This window comes from Lissotriton helveticus, chromosome 3_2 (assembly GCF_964261635.1).
Source record: "Lissotriton helveticus chromosome 3_2, aLisHel1.1, whole genome shotgun sequence".
Taxonomy (NCBI): domain Eukaryota; kingdom Metazoa; phylum Chordata; class Amphibia; order Caudata; family Salamandridae; genus Lissotriton; species Lissotriton helveticus.
This window is the reverse complement of record NC_136062.1, coordinates 117,135,408-117,154,656: the sequence shown is the minus strand read 5'-3', so window position 1 is coordinate 117,154,656 and position 19,249 is coordinate 117,135,408. Positions and strand designations below refer to the sequence as shown.

Here is a 19,249-nt window from a genome sequence, read left to right as displayed (position 1 = left end):
TGGCTTTGCGCAATAGATATGCAGGATGCGTACTTCCATGGGCCCATTGCACGGAAACACAGAAAGTTCCTGCGCTTCCTGGTCGGCACCAATCATTATCAGTACACCGTACTACCGTTTGGTCTGAAGTCTGCACCCAGGACTTTTTCAAAATGCATGGCAGTGGTGGCAGCGCAACTGAGAAAGAACAAGGTGTTTGTCTACCCATACCTGGACGACTGGTTGCTCAAAGCCTCCACCTTCCAGGAAGCACAATTGCATTTCAACAGGACGGCCATTCTGTTGAATCAGCTGGGCTTGCATATCGACATGTCCAAGTCCGTCCCGACACCGGTTCAGTGCCTGCAGTACTTGGGAGCCTCCATCAATATTCTCAGAGCAAGCGTGTCTCTTTCGGAGGAGCGAGGCTTATCAATCCTTCGGTAGGCCCAGGCTCTCATGTCCGTTCCATCAACGACAGTGAGAACGGTGTCTTCTCTTCTAGGGTCGATGGCCTCTTGCATCTTCCTCACACCACATGCCCGCCTCCACATGAGACCACTGCAGGAATGTCTGGAGGATCAATGGGACCAGAAACGAGGGAGCTGGGACGACAGGATCCACCTGTCTCTACACGCTCAACAGTCCCTGAGATGGTGGTGTTCAGCAGAGAATCTCCTCAAGGGGGTTCCGTTCCACAAGGACATTCCCATACAGACTATTGTGACGGATGCTTCTCTTCACGGCTGGGGAGCGCATTCAGACCATCTACAGATCCAAGGAACGTGGTCCCAGACAGAATCCACATACCACATCAACTTTCTGGAACTCAGAGCTGTTCATTTGGCGCTGAAAGCCTTTCATCCGTCCTTCCAGACCAATTCCTTTCTTGTACAGATGGACAATACGACCACAATGTATTACCTCAACAAGCAGGGGGGCTCGAGATCGCGCACACTGTCCCAAGAAGCGCAGGCGATCTGGCACTGGCTGCTAGCCAGAGGACTGACAATAACGGCTACCCAACTACCATGTGTGCAAAATGCTCAGGCGGATGCACTCAGCAGGCTGGTCCAGGAAAACCACAAATGGGTCCTAAACGACGAGGTACTAGGAAACGTCTTCAGAAGCTGGGGCACTCCAGACATAGATCTGTTTGCCACCGCCGAAAACAGAAAATGCCGAGACTTTGCCTCCAGGTTTTACCAACCGGGGACTCTGGGGAATGCGCTATGGATCAAATGGTCGAACAGCTTTCTGTACGCTTTTCCACCCATTCTCCTGATTCCGGCAGTGCTCATCAAGCTGTCTCAATCCAGAGCGCAAATGATCCTCATTGCTCCGGAGTTGCCTCGACAGTGGTGGTTCAAGGACCTGCTACACCGGTCTCTCCAACCCCACCTGCGGCTTCCATGTCGGCCGGACTTTCTAACGAAGTTCGGGGGGCAGATGGTGCACCCCAACCTCTCATCGTTGAGTTTGGCGGCATGGCTCCTGAGATAGTACAGTATCGACACTTGAACTTGCCTGACAACTGCATGGAGACACTCAAGGAGGCTAAGAGACCTTCCACCAGGACTTCTTATGCCTACAAGTGGAAAAGGTTCTGTATCTGGTGCACGTCCAAGAACGCTGATTCTACCTTCTGCAAGGAAGATGTCATCCTTCCATATCTCTTGCATTTGGCTCAATCTGGCCTTAATTTCCATTCTATTAAGGTTCACTTCGCAGCATTAGCTGCTTATAGGAAATGCCCTTCACAAACATCCTTCTTCCAGATTCCTGTAATTAAAGATTTTTTGGAGGGATTGAAGAAAGTATTTCCCCCTGTTAGGTGTCCGTCGCCTTCATGGGAACTGAATGTGGTGCTGTCTCGGTTGATGAAGGAACCTTTTGAACCTATTCATAAGGCTTCTCTGCAGCATCTTTCCTGGAAGGCGGCCTTCCTTGTGGCTTTGACATCGGCCTGCAAGGTGAGTGAGATACAGGCCTTGTGTTGCCAAGAGCCTTATACGGTGTTTCATGCTTCTAAGGTTGTCATGAGGACTCACCCTAAGTTCCTGCCTAAAGTGATTTCTGATTTTCATGTCAACCAGATGATAACTTTACCTACGTTTTTTCAACATCCTACCTCTCCGGCGGAGAGGTCTCTACATTCCCTAGATGTAAGAAGGGTGTTGAAGATCTACTTGGATACGACCAAGGACATTCGTAGGTCAGACCAATTGTTTGTCAATTATGGCTCGGTCAGGACTGGTCTTGCCACATCTAAACAGACCATATCTAGATGGATAGTGTCCTGTATACAGTTATGTTACCAAAAGGCTAACAAGACCTTAGGGGGTAAGCCTAAGGCTCATTCCACCAGGGGCAAAGCAGCTACAAAGGCTTTGCTACGTAATGTTCCCATTGCAGATATCTGTAGTGCTGCCACTTTGAAGTCAGTCCATACCTTTGCCAAACACTACTGCCTGGACTCTGATGCCAGAGCAGACGGTCAGGTTGGGCAGGCTTCGTTGAGAAATCTGTTTGCACGGTAGTGTTTTTTTCTCTGTTTCCTCCACCACTGGATTGTTTTGTGGGATGGGCTTGCCATTCTATTCTCAAGATTATGACTATACACAGAGATCCCCTACTACAGAAGGAGTAGTTTCTTGCCTGTAACTCCAGTTCTGTAGTAGTGGTATGTCTGTTATAGTCGTAAGCGCCCTCCCTCCTCCCCGGTGGATGAAATAATGTACTGAATGCTACAGGCCTAGCTTTATACACCTTCAAAAAGATCTGAAAGTAAAAGGCCTTTGGCTGTGCATCCTGGGATACCGAGGGTCTCTGGAGAGATCCTTAAAGGCATGGTATCCCTTTTCCAGACACATAATGGAAGCCTATAGGGCTTGTCTGTCCAACCCTTCCTCTCTATCATGACAGAGGATTTTTGTGAAGGGGAGTTTCTCTAGGTGTGAAACTTTACAAAGTGTGTAAAATGTAATATTATTTGGCTATCTTTTCACTAAGAGATGAAGTGCTGGCCAATGTAGCCTTGTAGTTTTAGGCTGCATTATTTGTCTTTGATTTTCGCTTAAGTGTCTATGCAGGACTGCAGAAGAAGACCACTTAAGAGACTATTTTGATTACTCTGGGGTCCACGTACATGGGCGGGACTATTCGCAAGATTATGACTATAACAGAACTGGAGTTACAGGCAAGAAACTACGCTATCTTGGCATTCAATTTGCCATGCTCTTATCCTACCGATCTTAATTGTTTGCATAAAGGTAAATCACAAATTTACAACACAGTGATGCCAACTCTTCACAAAAATCTATGGAATGTATGGCTGTACATGGTGTTGCTCCCACATCTTCTAAATCTAATCAATTTGAGGAAATCCAATAACTGAGAGGTGACGCCTGTGCTGCTCACTTCTAAAGCACTACATGTGAAGTATATGCTGACTGATGTGAACTACGCGTTAATAAGTCTAGTTTATACTACTGCTCATTAATTTGCTACTGTTTGGATACAAGAGTGCTACTCTCATTTGTGCATTACCTGCTAACTGGCCTTTATGGCCAATGCAACGATACAGGAAAATATATATGGGTTTCTCCATGTGATAATGTTTGTAGTAAAGTTAACTAATGGTTAGCCTCCCACAGATGGATATGTCACTTTGACCCCACACACCCCCGATCAATAGTTAGGCTAACTATCTCTATTGCAAACATGGTTACCTTTGTTATGCTTTATCAACTTTAGAGATATTTAGGGGATAACCACCAAGAATTTGGGGCTCGATATGGGGGAAGGATGATATGGGATGTTATTGTGGCTAAGAACGAGTACATCAATACCTTCCTATTAAATTGTATAAACATTATCTGCATAATATGACTGAAGGTATAGACTATAATGCGAGGACACCTACACCCTACCACACCACCAGTACACAACTAAATTTACGGGAATGTGTGTGAACTTAATGTTTGTCGCAAAGCTCGCCAAATTGTTGCTTAGTTCAAAAGGCATGCCATAGACATTACCCCAATACAGGAAGCGCATATTGGAAGTGGTAATAACTTTGCTGGCAGTTGGGGTGCCTACCATTACTTATCCTCATGCTCCACTGGCTCCATAGGGGTTGCAATATTGGTTAGGTGAGGAATACAGTTTTGATTGTCACACATTGATTTAGACCCAGAGACTTATTGGTTACCAGAACATCATATTGATAAATATATATGGACTCAACTTTGATGACGCTGCTTGCTTTTTGGAAGTTGCAGCTAGGATCACTGTGGTTAATCTGCTCAATCCGGCATGCGATGTTAACACTATCTGTTGCCAAGTCATAGATAGTACTAGTATAGAGGTATGCACAGACATATTAAAACCCGAATTGAAATATTAATTATAATTCATAAACATAAACTGGTGGACTTTTTTTGTATTACCTACCATCAAAGTCAGGGATTATTCATTTTACTTTGCAGTGCACTCATGCTCTTCTAGGTTGGATTACTGTTAGGGAATGAAAGTCACAATGGGATAGGTTGATGCTATCAGATATCTCCCCTGAATCCTGCCAGACCAGTCCCTAGTCCTGCTTAAATTAAGTCTTCCTGTTTGTAGATCTCATTACATAATTTGGAGACTACGTCCGGAGAAACTGCTCTATTCTGCTTTCTGTACATAATTATGCTAGACCATTACATTATATTTGCAGTAAATCAGAACTCATCAGCAACATATGTCATCCTGAGCTTGATAAACGAAAATCAGAGACCTCAACGCTGGAACGAGAATACAGTATGAGTAACGATGTAGTCACCATGGGCATCTGTTATCTTAAAAGAGTAGAAATCTGATAGACATCTTTAGCCACATATTTCTTACCTTAGAATTATCCCTAGGCATCAGACTGGATCCTGAAACATTCTAGCAGTACCACTGCACACCAGTAGGTGTCATTATTCTGCTCCTCATCTGCATCGTCCGTGCCGAAGTAATGTATGCAATATCTACATAGGCGCCATCTCGGTGCGCTGATGTTCGTTCTTTACTTTCCACAATAGATAGCACTGGTCTGTGAAGAGCTACCCCTTTGTCACTGTTTGACTTCCCTTTTTCGATGTTTTGAAAAAAAAATTCTTTCTTTTAGAGTGATTGGGATTTCCCCCAAGAAAGCAGCTGTGATAGACACCCCACTAGGTCTGTTTATAGTTCCTTAAGAAAGACCATAAGCTTCTCAACGCCCGACATTGAATGACGCCACTATGTTCAAGATCCCGGTCGCTTGGAAAGTCCTGGTACCGCTTGCAGAGCCACACCAGACAGTCGTCATCCTGATCGAAGTTGTAGTCGGGTAAGTCTCACAAGAAAAAGAAGTCAGAGAAGTCGTGGAGGTCTTCAACCTGTTCCGTCCATCCAAATCTTCGGCCGACACGAGGGAGTTTGGGCACTCAAGGACTCGTGCTTCTGCGGTGGCCCAACCAGGGTTGACTCTACGCTTCCCCTATTTTTCCCAGAGTGCCCCCCGCCCCCAACCTCATATTTTGCCAACCCGATCGCTCTGGAGCGCCTTTGGGCCCCATGGGTTCGGAAGGGGCCCCTATTAGAGTCTCACCAGCGTGTATGCTCTCTGCGCCAGTTGGGCCCCATGGATCCCATGCTGGACCTAGAGCAGCACCACCACTACGACACGGAGTAGGACTGGCATTGAACAATGCCAGTTCTGGCGCCTTACCTTCCAGGTTGGAGCATGGGCCTATGGTTTTCAACAGGTTAAGTATAGAGGAAGAATGGGAGGAGTATGGCGACCATGATGAATATCGTCATTCATTGGATGATACTGAGGACACCTGGTATGAGGATCTGGCAGTTGGCAGTGGGTTAGACATCTTTCCTGACACTGGCTTGGTCTTCCCTCCTGTGGCTATGTAGAAGGGGGCAAAAGACACACAATTGATGGACGGACTGCAGAACAAATCAAAACATTCACCCCCAGTCAAGAGATCTGGGTAAAATCCATCATTCTTTTGCTCACCATGCCACCCCAGTTTAGACCTGGCCATATGCAAATCAGTGTTGACCCTGTGCCTCATGGGAACAGTCCATCCCGAACTGCCAAGCCAGGTCCTCCCTGTACCGGAAACAAGCATCCTAGGACCGGTTTCGGGGTTTCACCCCTCTTCAGACAGGATATCTTGATTCCAGTGGCACAGTGAGCCCGGGACCCACATCTGGGCATACTTAGGGCGAGAAAGCGAAAGACACACAATAGATGGACAGAATGCAGAACAAATCAAAACATTCCCCCCCAGTCAAGAGATCTGGGTTAAAACCATCATTCTTTTGCTCACCATGCCACCCCAGTTTTGGCGCTCCTGAATACAGATTACAAAATATTTGCTAAGTTGCTGGCGGAATGCCTGGCGCCGGTGGTCCCTGAATTGGTCCTTACCGACCAAAATGGATTTGTACCCAAACGCAGTACGTCATTGAACTTGCGGAGGTTCTTCTGGGTGCTGGCAGACAGTGGGAGGGAGTGGCCTATAGCGGGGTGCTTGGTGTTAGACCTCGAGAAAGCTTTCGACTTCTTAGAGTGGAACTATCTCGTGGCGGTGCTGTTGCGTTATGAGTTGGGTTGGGAATTTCTACAAATGGTGGACCTGCTATACAAAAACCCCACAGTCCGGGTGCGGCTAGGGCCATACATTTCCGACGCCATCCCGATACGCAGGGGAACCAGGCAGGGATGCCCGCTGTCGCCCCTCCTATTTGCGTTGGCAATTGAGCCTCTGGCGGCGGCTCTGCGAGCAACGCCGGGAGATGGAATACCCCTAGGGGATGCAACGAACCAGGTCTCGCTGTACGCGGACGACCTAGTCTTCGTGAGAGATGTAGGAGCTATTCCAGCTCACCTAGAGCATGTCTTGCCCTCTCTGGACTTCGGGTGAACGCCAATAAATCCTGTCTTTATGCGTTTGGGAGGGACACCCAAGACCCGGGCTATGTACTGGCCAGTACACGGGTGCAGTGGAAGGCTGATACGTTCCTCTATCTTGGAATCCAGATATACCGCTAACTCTGATGGCAATCTGGGCCGTGCTGTGACTGCCATTAAGTCACAAATTAATTATTTCTGGAAGACGCTCCCACTAACAGTCACGGGCAGAGAGAGTGGCACTATCTAAGATGGTGATTCTTCCGCGTCTCCTTTATTACTTCGCTAACCTACCACTGTATGTCCCGGCGGCCTTCTTTAACAAACTTGCTAGATTCCTTAGAGACTTCCTCTGGGGTAATGCGCGTCATAGGATAGCGCTGGCAAAGTTATACTTGCCCACAGACCAGGGGGGGCTAGCTGCACCCTGCCTCGAACACTACTATTTGGCAGCACAACTGCAGTGGATAGCCCGATGGCTCGCGGACAGAGGTAGAGAGGACACGGCGACCACAGCACCCCCCCTCTCTTTAGACCGCATCACTATGCTTTTTCACCCGGTCGCTAAGATGCAACACCGACTCCCCTCCTTTTAGCAGTGGCTCACAGATGCTTCCGCCGCTTCCTATACATCACCAAAGGACTAGTTCCCTATGCACTTGCCATACCACTACTGGGCTCCCCCAGCTGGCCTAGGGTGCTCACAACTCTGGAGCTCATGAAGTGGCCTGAAGCTGACATACAGACCCGGGGAGACCTGTATTGGGATGGCACGTTTCTTCCCTAACTGAAGAACTAGGGCTCCCGCCGGGACAATTTTTAAGGCACCGGTCCTTGATCACTACACTAGCTTCTAGCTGGGGGGACATGAACGAAGAGCCGAGTCAGCATCTCACCATACAGTACCTTCACGTCCTGGGACGCGGCCGACACCTGATCCGATGGTTTGCGGCATCCCTTCGCACGCATGCGGCGATAAAATTTGATTCCCTCCAAGGTAGGTGGGAGGAGGACTTGGGCCGGCAGCTGGAGGACAGGGAGTGGGACAGGATATTGAAGAGCCCCAAACGCATTCCCAGAAACATGCGTTTCCGTCAAATTCAATTATTCATAGTTCACAGGGCATACCTCACACCCGAAAAGATCAATAGGTAATTTCACCGCTTGGACGCGGCCTGTCCTCGCTGTGCGGAGGTGGAGGCTGGACTAGTGCACATGCTATGGGGCTGCCACACACTACATACCTATTGGCGGGCTATCGATGAGGCGTGCACGGGCCGCAACATACCCTTTGAATGGCCCACTTACTTATTGCATTAATTTCGTAGGATCCCTGCCACAAAAGTCACTTCTCGCTTCATTGACTTTGGGCTGATAGTTGCGAAACAACTCTTAACGAAGAGATGGAAGGTGCAATCCCTACCACACATCAGGGCATGGAGGTATTCACTTCTAGCATGGGCCAAAGCAGAAGGAATTGCCATCATACGGTGGAAACGCTAGGTCTGCGTAAGACACCTATAGCAACGCAATGGGATGGTCTGCTTCAAGTTCTCATGCACATGGAGGGGGACAGCCTAGAGCAGCGGCCGGACGACAAGAGGGACACTCCCACACTCTGAGACGGGCGACATGTCAAGTGCACCCTCACCCCACCACGCAGGCACATTTACACCGACCATCAATTGGAAGGGACGCAGCTGTGTGCGGAGGGTGACGTTGCAGTTCTGTGGAGAGCTGTGGGACGGGATGCAAGGGACGGGAGGGGACGGGGTACAGTAGAAAAGGAGGGGAGGTAGAGAGGACTAAGTGAAGAGTGTACAATAAGAAGTCGACGCAGCTGCTATAGTTGGTTTTTGAGTTACTGTTTGTTTACTCTATAACAACTGTTCACTCACATGAGACGTATGACCTGTAACACTTTGTACATGGTGCCACCAGAATCGCTTCAAGAATGCGTAGCAGACTATATCTTCGCTGAGACGACCCATCTGCTGAGGTTAAATATGAAACTGTGTTTATACTGTCACCAGGATATATGGTCGGCATTCTAAACTCATGTGTGAGGTCAGAGCGATACTGTTAGAAGATTCTAAATGTGGCTGTAATGAAATGATGGATATTGTCTTTTTTAATGCACATGTAAACTCTTTGAAAAATAATAAAAAAAGATTTAAAAAAATCAGGGCTGGACTGTTCCCAAGAAGAAAAGGGTCAAGACTGATATGCATATGGCTGGGTCTGAAATGGAGTGCCATATTGAGCTAAAAAAACGATCTGTGACTGGGGATTAGTGTCTCAAAAGTTTGAGCGCTCAATCCATCATCTCCTTGTGTTTGCTAAATCTTAGCAGGCAAAACAGTTTTTAGTTAACAGTTCAAATTTCAATCTCTGCCCTCCTAATGTACCCTGATTTTTTCGAATGTCCTAAACCTCTGCATCATGTTTAAATGTTAGCTGTAATTCTTCAAATGGACTCGCATGTTGTTTCTGTCACAGTGTTAGAACTGGCTATTTCTGGTAGGCTAAGGCTGACGCCAAAGCCAGGCAAAAACCACCATTCTAGTCAGGGCGAGGGAGTCACACGCCAAGATAACCCCTGCTCACCCCCTTGGTAGCTTGGCACGAGCAGTGAGGCTAAACTCGGAGGCAATGTGTAAAGCATTTGCGCCAGCGCACAACAGCAACAACATCCTAGGCACACCACAAAAGGAACTCCACACAAGGTTATATAAAAATAACTTCTGTATTGTCAAAACCACATCAGACAGAAATCAAACATGTACATTGTGCCAACTGGCACGGGCAATATTCACAAGGGATTATTTACAAGACAGGGCCATATAGGCCACTGTCATGATCAGCACTTAGTAGAAATAGAAATACTGTCAGAAATTAGAATAAAAGATATAAAATCACTTTAGCACAAAATAACAGTTATAAATCACATCCAGTAACTACTGGTAAAGGTAGGTACACACTACGCAATACTAATAACCATAGGCCTAGATCACGCATGGACACATAACCTCTCTAGTATAACTATACTAGGCAAAACACAACCACCTAAGAATAAAATACACTTAGGGGTAGAAGCAAGAACACATTACACATGATGCATCAAAAACACATTCAGCGGTGTAGGGAAAAAGGTAAACACATGATGCATAATACATTCAGAGGTGTAAGGAAAGAAACACATGATGCATAAACCTACACATTCAGCGGTGTTCAGAACAAAGCACATGATGCAATAAAACACATTCAGAGGTGCAGCGCAAGAAGACACATGATGCCTGAAACATTCAGCGGTGTAATAACAAGACACATGATGCCTAAAACATTCAGAGGTGCAAGGAAAAACCACACAATTGCGCAAAACCTACATAAGCCACCACCTGTGGCAGTCCCTAGGCCACTGGTCTTGTTGGGGCTAGGACACCCTGTGTCTCAATTTCAGGGGCCTAAACGGTGCAGGTGCCCACTACTTGCTGGGCACCTGGGAACATCCCCAGACCTAAACGGTGCAGCTGCCCACTAATTGCTGGGCAGCTGGGAATCATCAGAAAACTGCGACAGGGCCCTCACTGACCCTTAGGCGCAAACTGCACCCACTGCTGGAGCCACACAGGCTCTGGGCATGTCACGTGCCCCAAATGTTGGAGCCACACAGGTTTTGACACTACAAATAGCCAAACGTTGGAGCCACACAGGCTCTTACACTACAAATAGCCAAACGTTGGAGCCACACAGGCTCTTGAGCAAATATGCTCCATGGAGCCCTCAGGCTCTGAATAAATACCTCGCAGGCAGGGGAGGGGGAGCGGGCACCGGCAATGTGCCCCGGCGCCCCCCTCCAATTAAAATGGCCCCCGGAGCTTTCTCGGGGCTCTAGATAACATGGCCCTAGGGAGCCTTCTCAGGGCTCTACAACGTTGGGGCGACCCGCTGCCAATCGGGGCAGCCCTGACTCTGTGCCTCTCAACCAAATGAGCCCCCAGGGAGCCTCTCGGGGCTCGAGAACGTTGGGGCGACCCGCTGCCAATCGGGGCCGCCCTGACTCTGTGCCTCTCAATCGGCACCATCAGCGGCCGCACGGAGCCCCCCCAGCCCTTCCTACTCACCGGGCTCTTGTGCGGGGCTCCTCCGGAGGGCGGCTCACTCTCGCCGGCTGCTGGGCTCTCCCTCCATTCTGGGAGCCTCGCTCCCCTCGCGCCGGACTTCTCTCTCTCCCCGGGGCTCTCCCTTCACTTGGGAGCCCCGGGGGACCCGGCCGACAGCTTCCTTCGCTCCTCTCGCCTCTCAGGCAGCTTCACTCCTCTGGTGGCTGTCAGCGCGGCACCTGCGGGGCTCCCTCCTTCCTCACGGGAGCTCTACGCTGCTACCAGCAGCCTCAGCCGCTGTCTTCCCCACTTCACCCGGGCCCCCTCCTGGGACCCGGGGCTCTCAGCCGTAACTTCGGTCTCCCTCCTCGCGCTGCAGTGCCGAGGGCGGGACAACCCGGTGCTTTGTCTCGGGGCCGCGCTGCGATTGGCCGGCCGGCCCCAACACTTCCGGGTCGCCGCGGGCAGCGCGGCAGCCCGTTTTTAGGCAGGCAGGCAGGCGGGGTATCCATATCCGAGGGGTGGGCACCCTTGATAAAAACAATAAAAGCGCTACAAAGCGGTTGGGGGCAAAAATAAAGCGCTCTCCGCGCTATAAATGAAATACAGCGCTTCTTGGCCAACATAAGGCGCTGGGGGAGAGATAAGGCGCTCCAAAGCGCTAGAGGCAACAAATAAAGCAATAAAAAGTCCTTTCAGGAGTCCAGGACCTCAGCAGTCCAGGACATAAGATGGAGCACAGCAGCTCCCAGTAAAGGGAAAGTCCATCAGGTGTCCAGGGGCTGGGCAGGGCCCAGGGATTCCCCTGGGCCCAAGCAGCAGCACGCCCCTGGCAGATTCAAGTCCAAAAACAAGAACATTTTGGAAGGGGACACAGCCCCTTCTTATACATAGAAAAGTCTTTGAAGTCTTTGTGCAGGCAGTGTGAGAACCAGCTAGAACTGGTTATAGGGAAGTCCTTTCAGTATCAGGGACAGAGGTGACAGTCGCCCAGTGGGGAGGTGGAGCCAGCATTGTGACAGGCAGGCACAGCCTCATTCACACCCAGGTGCTATATCCTTCCACTTCCTTGGCAGCAGATGCTGCCTTTCATCCACGGGCTGACTCAGACAACCTCCTGGGGGCTCTGCAGCCCCTGTCACCCTCAAACCAGACAGTCAAACCACAAGCAGGCCCAGGCACTCTGGGCCAGGCTCACCAGCCAATCACAGGCCAGGCACAAATTACACAAATATGCCAACTTCTCAAAGTGGCACTTCTAGACTAGACACAACCATGCCGCATACACCATAAGCGATACAGAAAAGGGGGTGGTGATGAACAGAGTGTCTGAATTAAGCAGACCACTCTTACCCAGTCCAAAGATCAGGGCTTGATCCATCACCGTTATTTATCTCACTGCCCCATCCCAGCTCAGAACCTGGCTATATGCAAATTAGTCTGTCCCTGGCCCAGTGCATCATGGGAACAGGGCAGACCAAACTACCAAGCCAATTCTTCACCAGAAAGGAGACAAGCTACCGGGGACCGGTTTCTGGCATTTCAGCCTCTTCGGCCTGGCTTGCTTGAATCCTGATGGAGCAGTGAGAAAGGGACTCATGTCTGAGTATACCCTGCCACACCTATAGTGGCCAAAAATGATACAGAAAAGGGGGTGGTGATGAACAGAGTGTCTGAATTAAGCAGACCACTCTTACCCAGTCCAAAGATCAGGGCTTGATCCATCACCGTTATTTATCTCACTGCTTTTGTAGTCTGGTCTGCCCTGTTCCCATGATGCACTGGGCCAGGGACAGACTAATTTGCATACAGCCAGGTTCTGAAACTGGGATGGTGCAATGAGCTAAAAAACGGTGTTGGATCTAGCCCTGATCTCTTGACTGGGTGAGAGTACTCTGCTTAATTCAGAGACTCTGTCCATCACCACCCCTTGTTGTAAATAATTTTGTCCACCCTAAGCGTGGAAGGGTATACTCAGATGTGAGTCCCTTGCTCATTGCACCATCAGGATTCAAGCAAGCCGGGCCGAAGACGCCTGAAATGGCAGAAACCGGTCCCCGGAAGCTTGTTTCCTTCCCAGTGTAAGAATTGGCTTTTGTAGTCTGGTCTGCCCTGTTCCCATGATGCACTGGGCCAGGGACAGACTAATTTGCATACAGCCAGGTTCTGAAACTGGGATGGTGCAATGAGCTAAAAAACGGTGTTGGATCTAGCCCTGATCTCTTGACTGGGTGAGAGTACTCTGCTTAATTCAGAGACTGTCCATCACCACCCCTTGTTGTAAATAATTTTGTCCACCCTAAGCGTGGAAGGGTATACTCAGATGTGAGTCCCTTGCTCATTGCACCATCAGGATTTAAGCAAGCCGGGCCGAAGATGCCTGAAATGGCAGAAACCGGTCCCCGGAAGCTTGTTTCCTTCCCAGTGTAAGAATTGGCTTTTGTAGTCTGGTCTGCCCTGTTCCCATGATGCACTGGGCCGGGGACAGACTAATTTGCATACAGCCAGGTTCTGAAACTGGGATGGTGCAATGAGCTAAAAAACGGTGTTGGATCTAGCCCTGATCTCTTGACTGGGTGAGAGTACTCTGCTTAATTCAGAGACTCTGTCCATCACCACCCCTTGTTGTAAATAATTTTGTCCACCCTAAGCGTGGAAGGGTATACTCAGATGTGAGTCCCTTGCTCATTGCACCATCAGGATTCAAGCAAGCCGGGCCGAAGACGCCTGAAATGGCAGAAACCGGTCCCCGGAAGCTTGTTTCCTTCCCAGTGTAAGAATTGGCTTTTGTAGTCTGGTCTGCCCTGTTCCCATGATGCACTGGGCCAGGGACAGACTAATTTGCATACAGCCAGGTTCTGAAACTGGGATGGTGCAATGAGCTAAAAAACGGTGTTGGATCTAGCCCTGATCTCTTGACTGGGTGAGAGTACTCTGCTTAATTCAGAGACTCTGTCCATCACCACCCCTTGTTGTAAATAATTTTGTCCACCCTAAGCGTGGAAGGGTATACTCAGATGTGAGTCCCTTGCTCATTGCACCATCAGGATTCAAGCAAGCCGGGCCGAAGACGCCTGAAATGGCAGAAACCGGTCCCCGGAAGCTTGTTTCCTTCCCAGTGTAAGAATTGGCTTTTGTAGTCTGGTCTGCCCTGTTCCCATGATGCACTGGGCCAGGGACAGACTAATTTGCATACAGCCAGGTTCTGAAACTGGGATGGTGCAATGAGCTAAAAAACGGTGTTGGATCTAGCCCTGATCTCTTGACTGGGTGAGAGTACTCTGCTTAATTCAGAGACTCTGTCCATCACCACCCCTTGTTGTAAATAATTTTGTCCACCCTAATTGTGGAAGGGTATACTCAGATGTGAGTCCCTTGCTCATTGCACCATCAGGATTCAAGCAAGCCGGGCCGAAGACGCCTGAAATGGCAGAAACCGGTCCCCGGAAGCTTGTTTCCTTCCCAGTGTAAGAATTGGCTTTTGTAGTCTGGTCTGCCCTGTTCCCATGATGCACTGGGCCAGGGACAGACTAATTTGCATACAGCCAGGTTCTGAAACTGGGATGGTGCAATGAGCTAAAAAACGGTGTTGGATCTAGCCCTGATCTCTTGACTGGGTGAGAGTACTCTGCTTAATTCAGAGACTCTGTCCATCACCACCCCTTGTTGTAAATAATTTTGTCCACCCTAAGCGTGGAAGGGTATACTCAGATGTGAGTCCCTTGCTCATTGCACCATCAGGATTCAAGCAAGCCGGGCCGAAGACGCCTGAAATGGCAGAAACCGGTCCCCGGAAGCTTGTTTCCTTCCCAGTGTAAGAATTGGCTTTTGTAGTCTGGTCTGCCCTGTTCCCATGATGCACTGGGCCAGGGACAGACTAATTTGCATACAGCCAGGTTCTGAAACTGGGATGGTGCAATGAGCTAAAAAACGGTGTTGGATCTAGCCCTGATCTCTTGACTGGGTGAGAGTACTCTGCTTAATTCAGAGACTCTGTCCATCACCACCCCTTGTTGTAAATAATTTTGTCCACCCTAAGCGTGGAAGGGTATACTCAGATGTGAGTCCCTTGCTCATTGCACCATCAGGATTCAAGCAAGCCGGGCCGAAGACGCCTGAAATGGCAGAAACCGGTCCCCGGAAGCTTGTTTCCTTCCCAGTGTAAGAATTGGCTTTTGTAGTCTGGTCTGCCCTGTTCCCATGATGCACTGGGCCAGGGACAGACTAATTTGCATACAGCCAGGTTCTGAAACTGGGATGGTGCAATGAGCTAAAAAACGGTGTTGGATCTAGCCCTGATCTCTTGACTGGGTGAGAGTACTCTGCTTAATTCAGAGACTCTGTCCATCACCACCCCTTGTTGTAAATAATTTTGTCCACCCTAAGCGTGGAAGGGTATACTCAGATGTGAGTCCCTTGCTCATTGCACCATCAGGATTCAAGCAAGCCGGGCCGAAGACGCCTGAAATGGCAGAAACCGGTCCCCGGAAGCTTGTTTCCTTCCCAGTGTAAGAATTGGCTTTTGTAGTCTGGTCTGCCCTGTTCCCATGATGCACTGGGCCAGGGACAGACTAATTTGCATACAGCCAGGTTCTGAAACTGGGATGGTGCAATGAGCTAAAAAACGGTGTTGGATCTAGCCCTGATCTCTTGACTGGGTGAGAGTACTCTGCTTAATTCAGAGACTCTGTCCATCACCACCCCTTGTTGCATACACCATAAGCAGCATTCAATCTCACGAGTTCGCACATATCAAACTCGACCCTGCACTCCCCACACATCAGGAACTACCATGGGCATACATATTCCCCCTTCATTCCTATGGGAGGGCAGGTCACTCACCGCACATACACAGAGAGCACACGCTCTTTACACTGTACCACAGTGAAAAAGTGCGCAAAGGCCTAAAATCACCAACACCAGGTTCTAGAAACAGACTAGGAAAAAGCAAAAAGTTTCGAGGTGAACCTGCCAAAAGGGCCAGGTCCAACACACAGCTTTTTGCAAGTTTTATATGAGACAAATGTGGCTTATTGTCCCATATTTCTCTGAGAATTGCTACCACGCCACCCATATGGCACTGTTTGGATGACGCTGGGCAGTACGCATACAAGTTTCAGAGGGATCTGGAGATCATCTCTGAGTGGATGACTGCCAACTGTCTCCAGCTCAATGCCAACAAGTCAGAGGTACTGCTGGTCGGGAGGGACACCGAGCTGTGGAGTGAGCGTTGCTGGCCTGCCAAGCTGGGCTGTGCACCCGTCCCCAAGCAGGTAAAAAATCTGGGTGTGTGGGTAGATTCCGCCCTTAGCATTCAGACACAAACAAAGAAATTGGCAGGAACATGCTTTGGCATTATACGGGGCCTCAAACCGGTGCTAGGGTTTTTCGACCCGTCTATGATGCAGGTGATTGCCCAGGTTCCAATCTGTCTAGATTGGATTATGCCAATTTGCTCTATTTGGGAGCCAACCAGGCAGAAATTACAAGACTGCAAAGGGTCCGAAACCCTGCGGCTAGAACCCTATTGGGTCTGCCCAGGACATGCCCTACTTCCAGTGCTATCCGTCGGCTACATTGGTTGCCTGTGGCTAAACGCATAGAGTTCCGGGATAGCTGTGCGCTATATAAAACCGCATAACATAACATATGGACTTGATTATTGCAACGGTTTCTACCTTAGGTATCGTCTACTTTTATTTATATTTATTTATAAAGTTTTAAATAGCGCGAACTTGTTCCCGAAGGATATCCGAGCGCTTACTTTAATCCAGCACCTTCCATTTTGCTGACCGCATTGGTCCCCGCTGCTGGAACTGGGTACAGGAAATACCTGAAAACTTTGTTATTTAACCGACATTTTCTTTGATGTGTCAATCTTCTGATTGTGCTTCTGACTAGGCTACAGCTCCAAGAGATCCAATGGATTTTATTGTGCTTTATAAAATTTCAGTAACATCTCGTGAACAACAAATTTCAGATGCTGCCCTAAAATTTAATCAAACCAAGGTAAGTGTTCTTTCAGGATAGATCAATAATGCTAGCTAATGAGACAAAGTGAACAAATAGGACATTCTGTATGTTTTCTATATAAACACACTGAGGTTTATATTTTAATATTGTGTATTCATAATTCAGCTATCTTATTGAAGTCTTACAGTTTTTTTTATTTGATAGACTTTGAATCCGAAGTGGAATGAAGAGATCCTCTTTAGAGTGAGTACTTTTTTGTGTACAATATTGTAAAGTAGTATTTCTTCAATTAAGTTTATTCACCATGATGTAGTATGTTTATGGTAAAACACTGGGTCGTGAGAGTTGCTCGTTTACTTTCCTTTCTTATCTAAAATAATATTGCATGCACTGCAAGAGGACAAAAACGTATGTATTCACACTTTTCAAGTATCATGAACAATGGGGTCTCAGCATATCACTTGTCTGTGCAGCCATGTTCCTAAAAAACAGCAAATGTGTTTCACATTTAGGGAGCCATTATGATGTCGGGTGGATCGCCACCGCCCGACCGGCGGTGGCGATCCGCCCGACATATTTCCCCGTCCGCCCTTCATTTACCGTCCGCCATATTACAATGGCGGGGGGTATAGTGGCGGACGGAAAGACCGTCCGCCGCTTTACTGCAGACAGGCAATGGTTACGATTGCCTGCCGTGCGGACCTGGCCTATAATATGGTGGCGGTGCCTAGCAGGCACTGCCCGTGAACAACCACTGGTCGGTGCCTGTCACATTGTGCAAATCAACATGCCACTTTTACATTGCGGCTTGTGCTCGCCCGCCGCAAAGCATAAGATGCGGGATGCGACCACCAACGTGGCGGTCCCATCCTGATTGCCCCTGCGGGACTGCAGCACTTCTGGCAGTCGGTCCCGTTTTCCGTAACGGTCTGCCCGCCATCGTAATGGGGCCCTTTGTATCTATTTCTGCGTAGCTACCATTCTCCATCACATTCTGAAGATTTTCTAGATAGATGTTTTTTCACTAAATTTAAAAGTGCTCTGTAGATAAGATGGCAGGTGTTTGTTGTCCTTGTTGTTATAGAAACAATGCACCTACTTAATAATATATTTTCTTAAAGGTGAACAACTCGATGTAATGTTTTTTAATTTAACGCTTTACCTTCATCAGTAACATCACCTGTGTTGTGTATTTCCTACAGTCTGCCTTTTTTGATACATGCTTAGCAGAAAGCACCACAGTATTTTTGTTTTGGAAACGATGGCTTATGAGTAATGTTCTTAAAGAGATGGATGGATGGATTGCTGAAAATTAAGTCTAATAACATTTTATATATGTATAACTCCTCTCTCTGTCTCCTACAGAAACTGTCTATGTGCTCAGCATTGATCTGTTAAATTACATAATGGACTCTAAGGCTGTGTTTGTAAGGTTTTTGGTCTTAGTAAACATTATTTTAAGGGATAATTTGACAACAATTTTTCATATTTATTTATATAATGTTTTATATAGAGAGGGTATCAGAGCACTTTACAGATGATCAAGGAACAAACAGTGTTGGGCCCGCAGGTCAGTAACAGCAACAGTGATAAGCAAGATACTGGTGTAGAAAGTGGAACAAAATATCATGCCAACGCAAAAGGAAATAGCAGAGCATATATGACCAGCTGACAAGTATAGAAGTTGAGCACAGTCAAAAGTCACAGACATAGTTAGAGGGATCAGAACACGTGAGTTATTAAAAGGGGAAAATATTTTAAAAAACATCCTGGTAATTGCTGCCATTTTATCCGTAAACATGCCAGCTAAAGCAATAAAATATCGATTCGGTTACACAGAATTGTGACTCATCGTACTGACCAATTAAATTAAGAAAGCCTCTCTCACCTTCTAAGATTGTCTTGGCCCACCAAAAGAACTGATGGATCTGGGCTTGTTTTCCACTGCTTGGACACAATCTGGTCCTTGACGTCCAGTCTTGGATGAGATTGTAAAGTGGATGTAAATCGGCCACAACCAAGTGACTCTACATGGATATCATATGAGGCGTTAGCCCTGTAAGAGTTACACATAATGATAGTAAGCTAAGAGGAGGTGACTTTATTATCAGAAAGAGGATTTTTGTCATCATTCTACTATGTTCGCCCTTCCCAGGGCAACTGGCCATCTTTTTAGGTCGAGCCTAGCGGCAGCGAACATGCACTCATTTACTCTGCGTGACTGCTGTAGTAAAGTATGGGAGAGAAGCTG

General features: G+C 48.0%; 1 protein-coding gene across 2 annotated transcripts in view; it reads left to right on the top strand.

The window, feature by feature from the left end:
• The window catches only part of NEDD4 (NEDD4 E3 ubiquitin protein ligase), a 2,078,892-nt gene that overhangs the window by 217,314 nt on the left and 1,842,329 nt on the right, over positions 1-19,249 (top strand). For both annotated transcript variants that reach the window (XM_078684873.1, XM_078684874.1), the window contains exon 4: positions 17,203-17,241. In XM_078684873.1, coding sequence (XP_078540999.1) covers positions 17,203-17,241 — 39 coding nt within the window. The remainder of the gene's footprint in view (positions 1-17,202; positions 17,242-19,249) is intronic.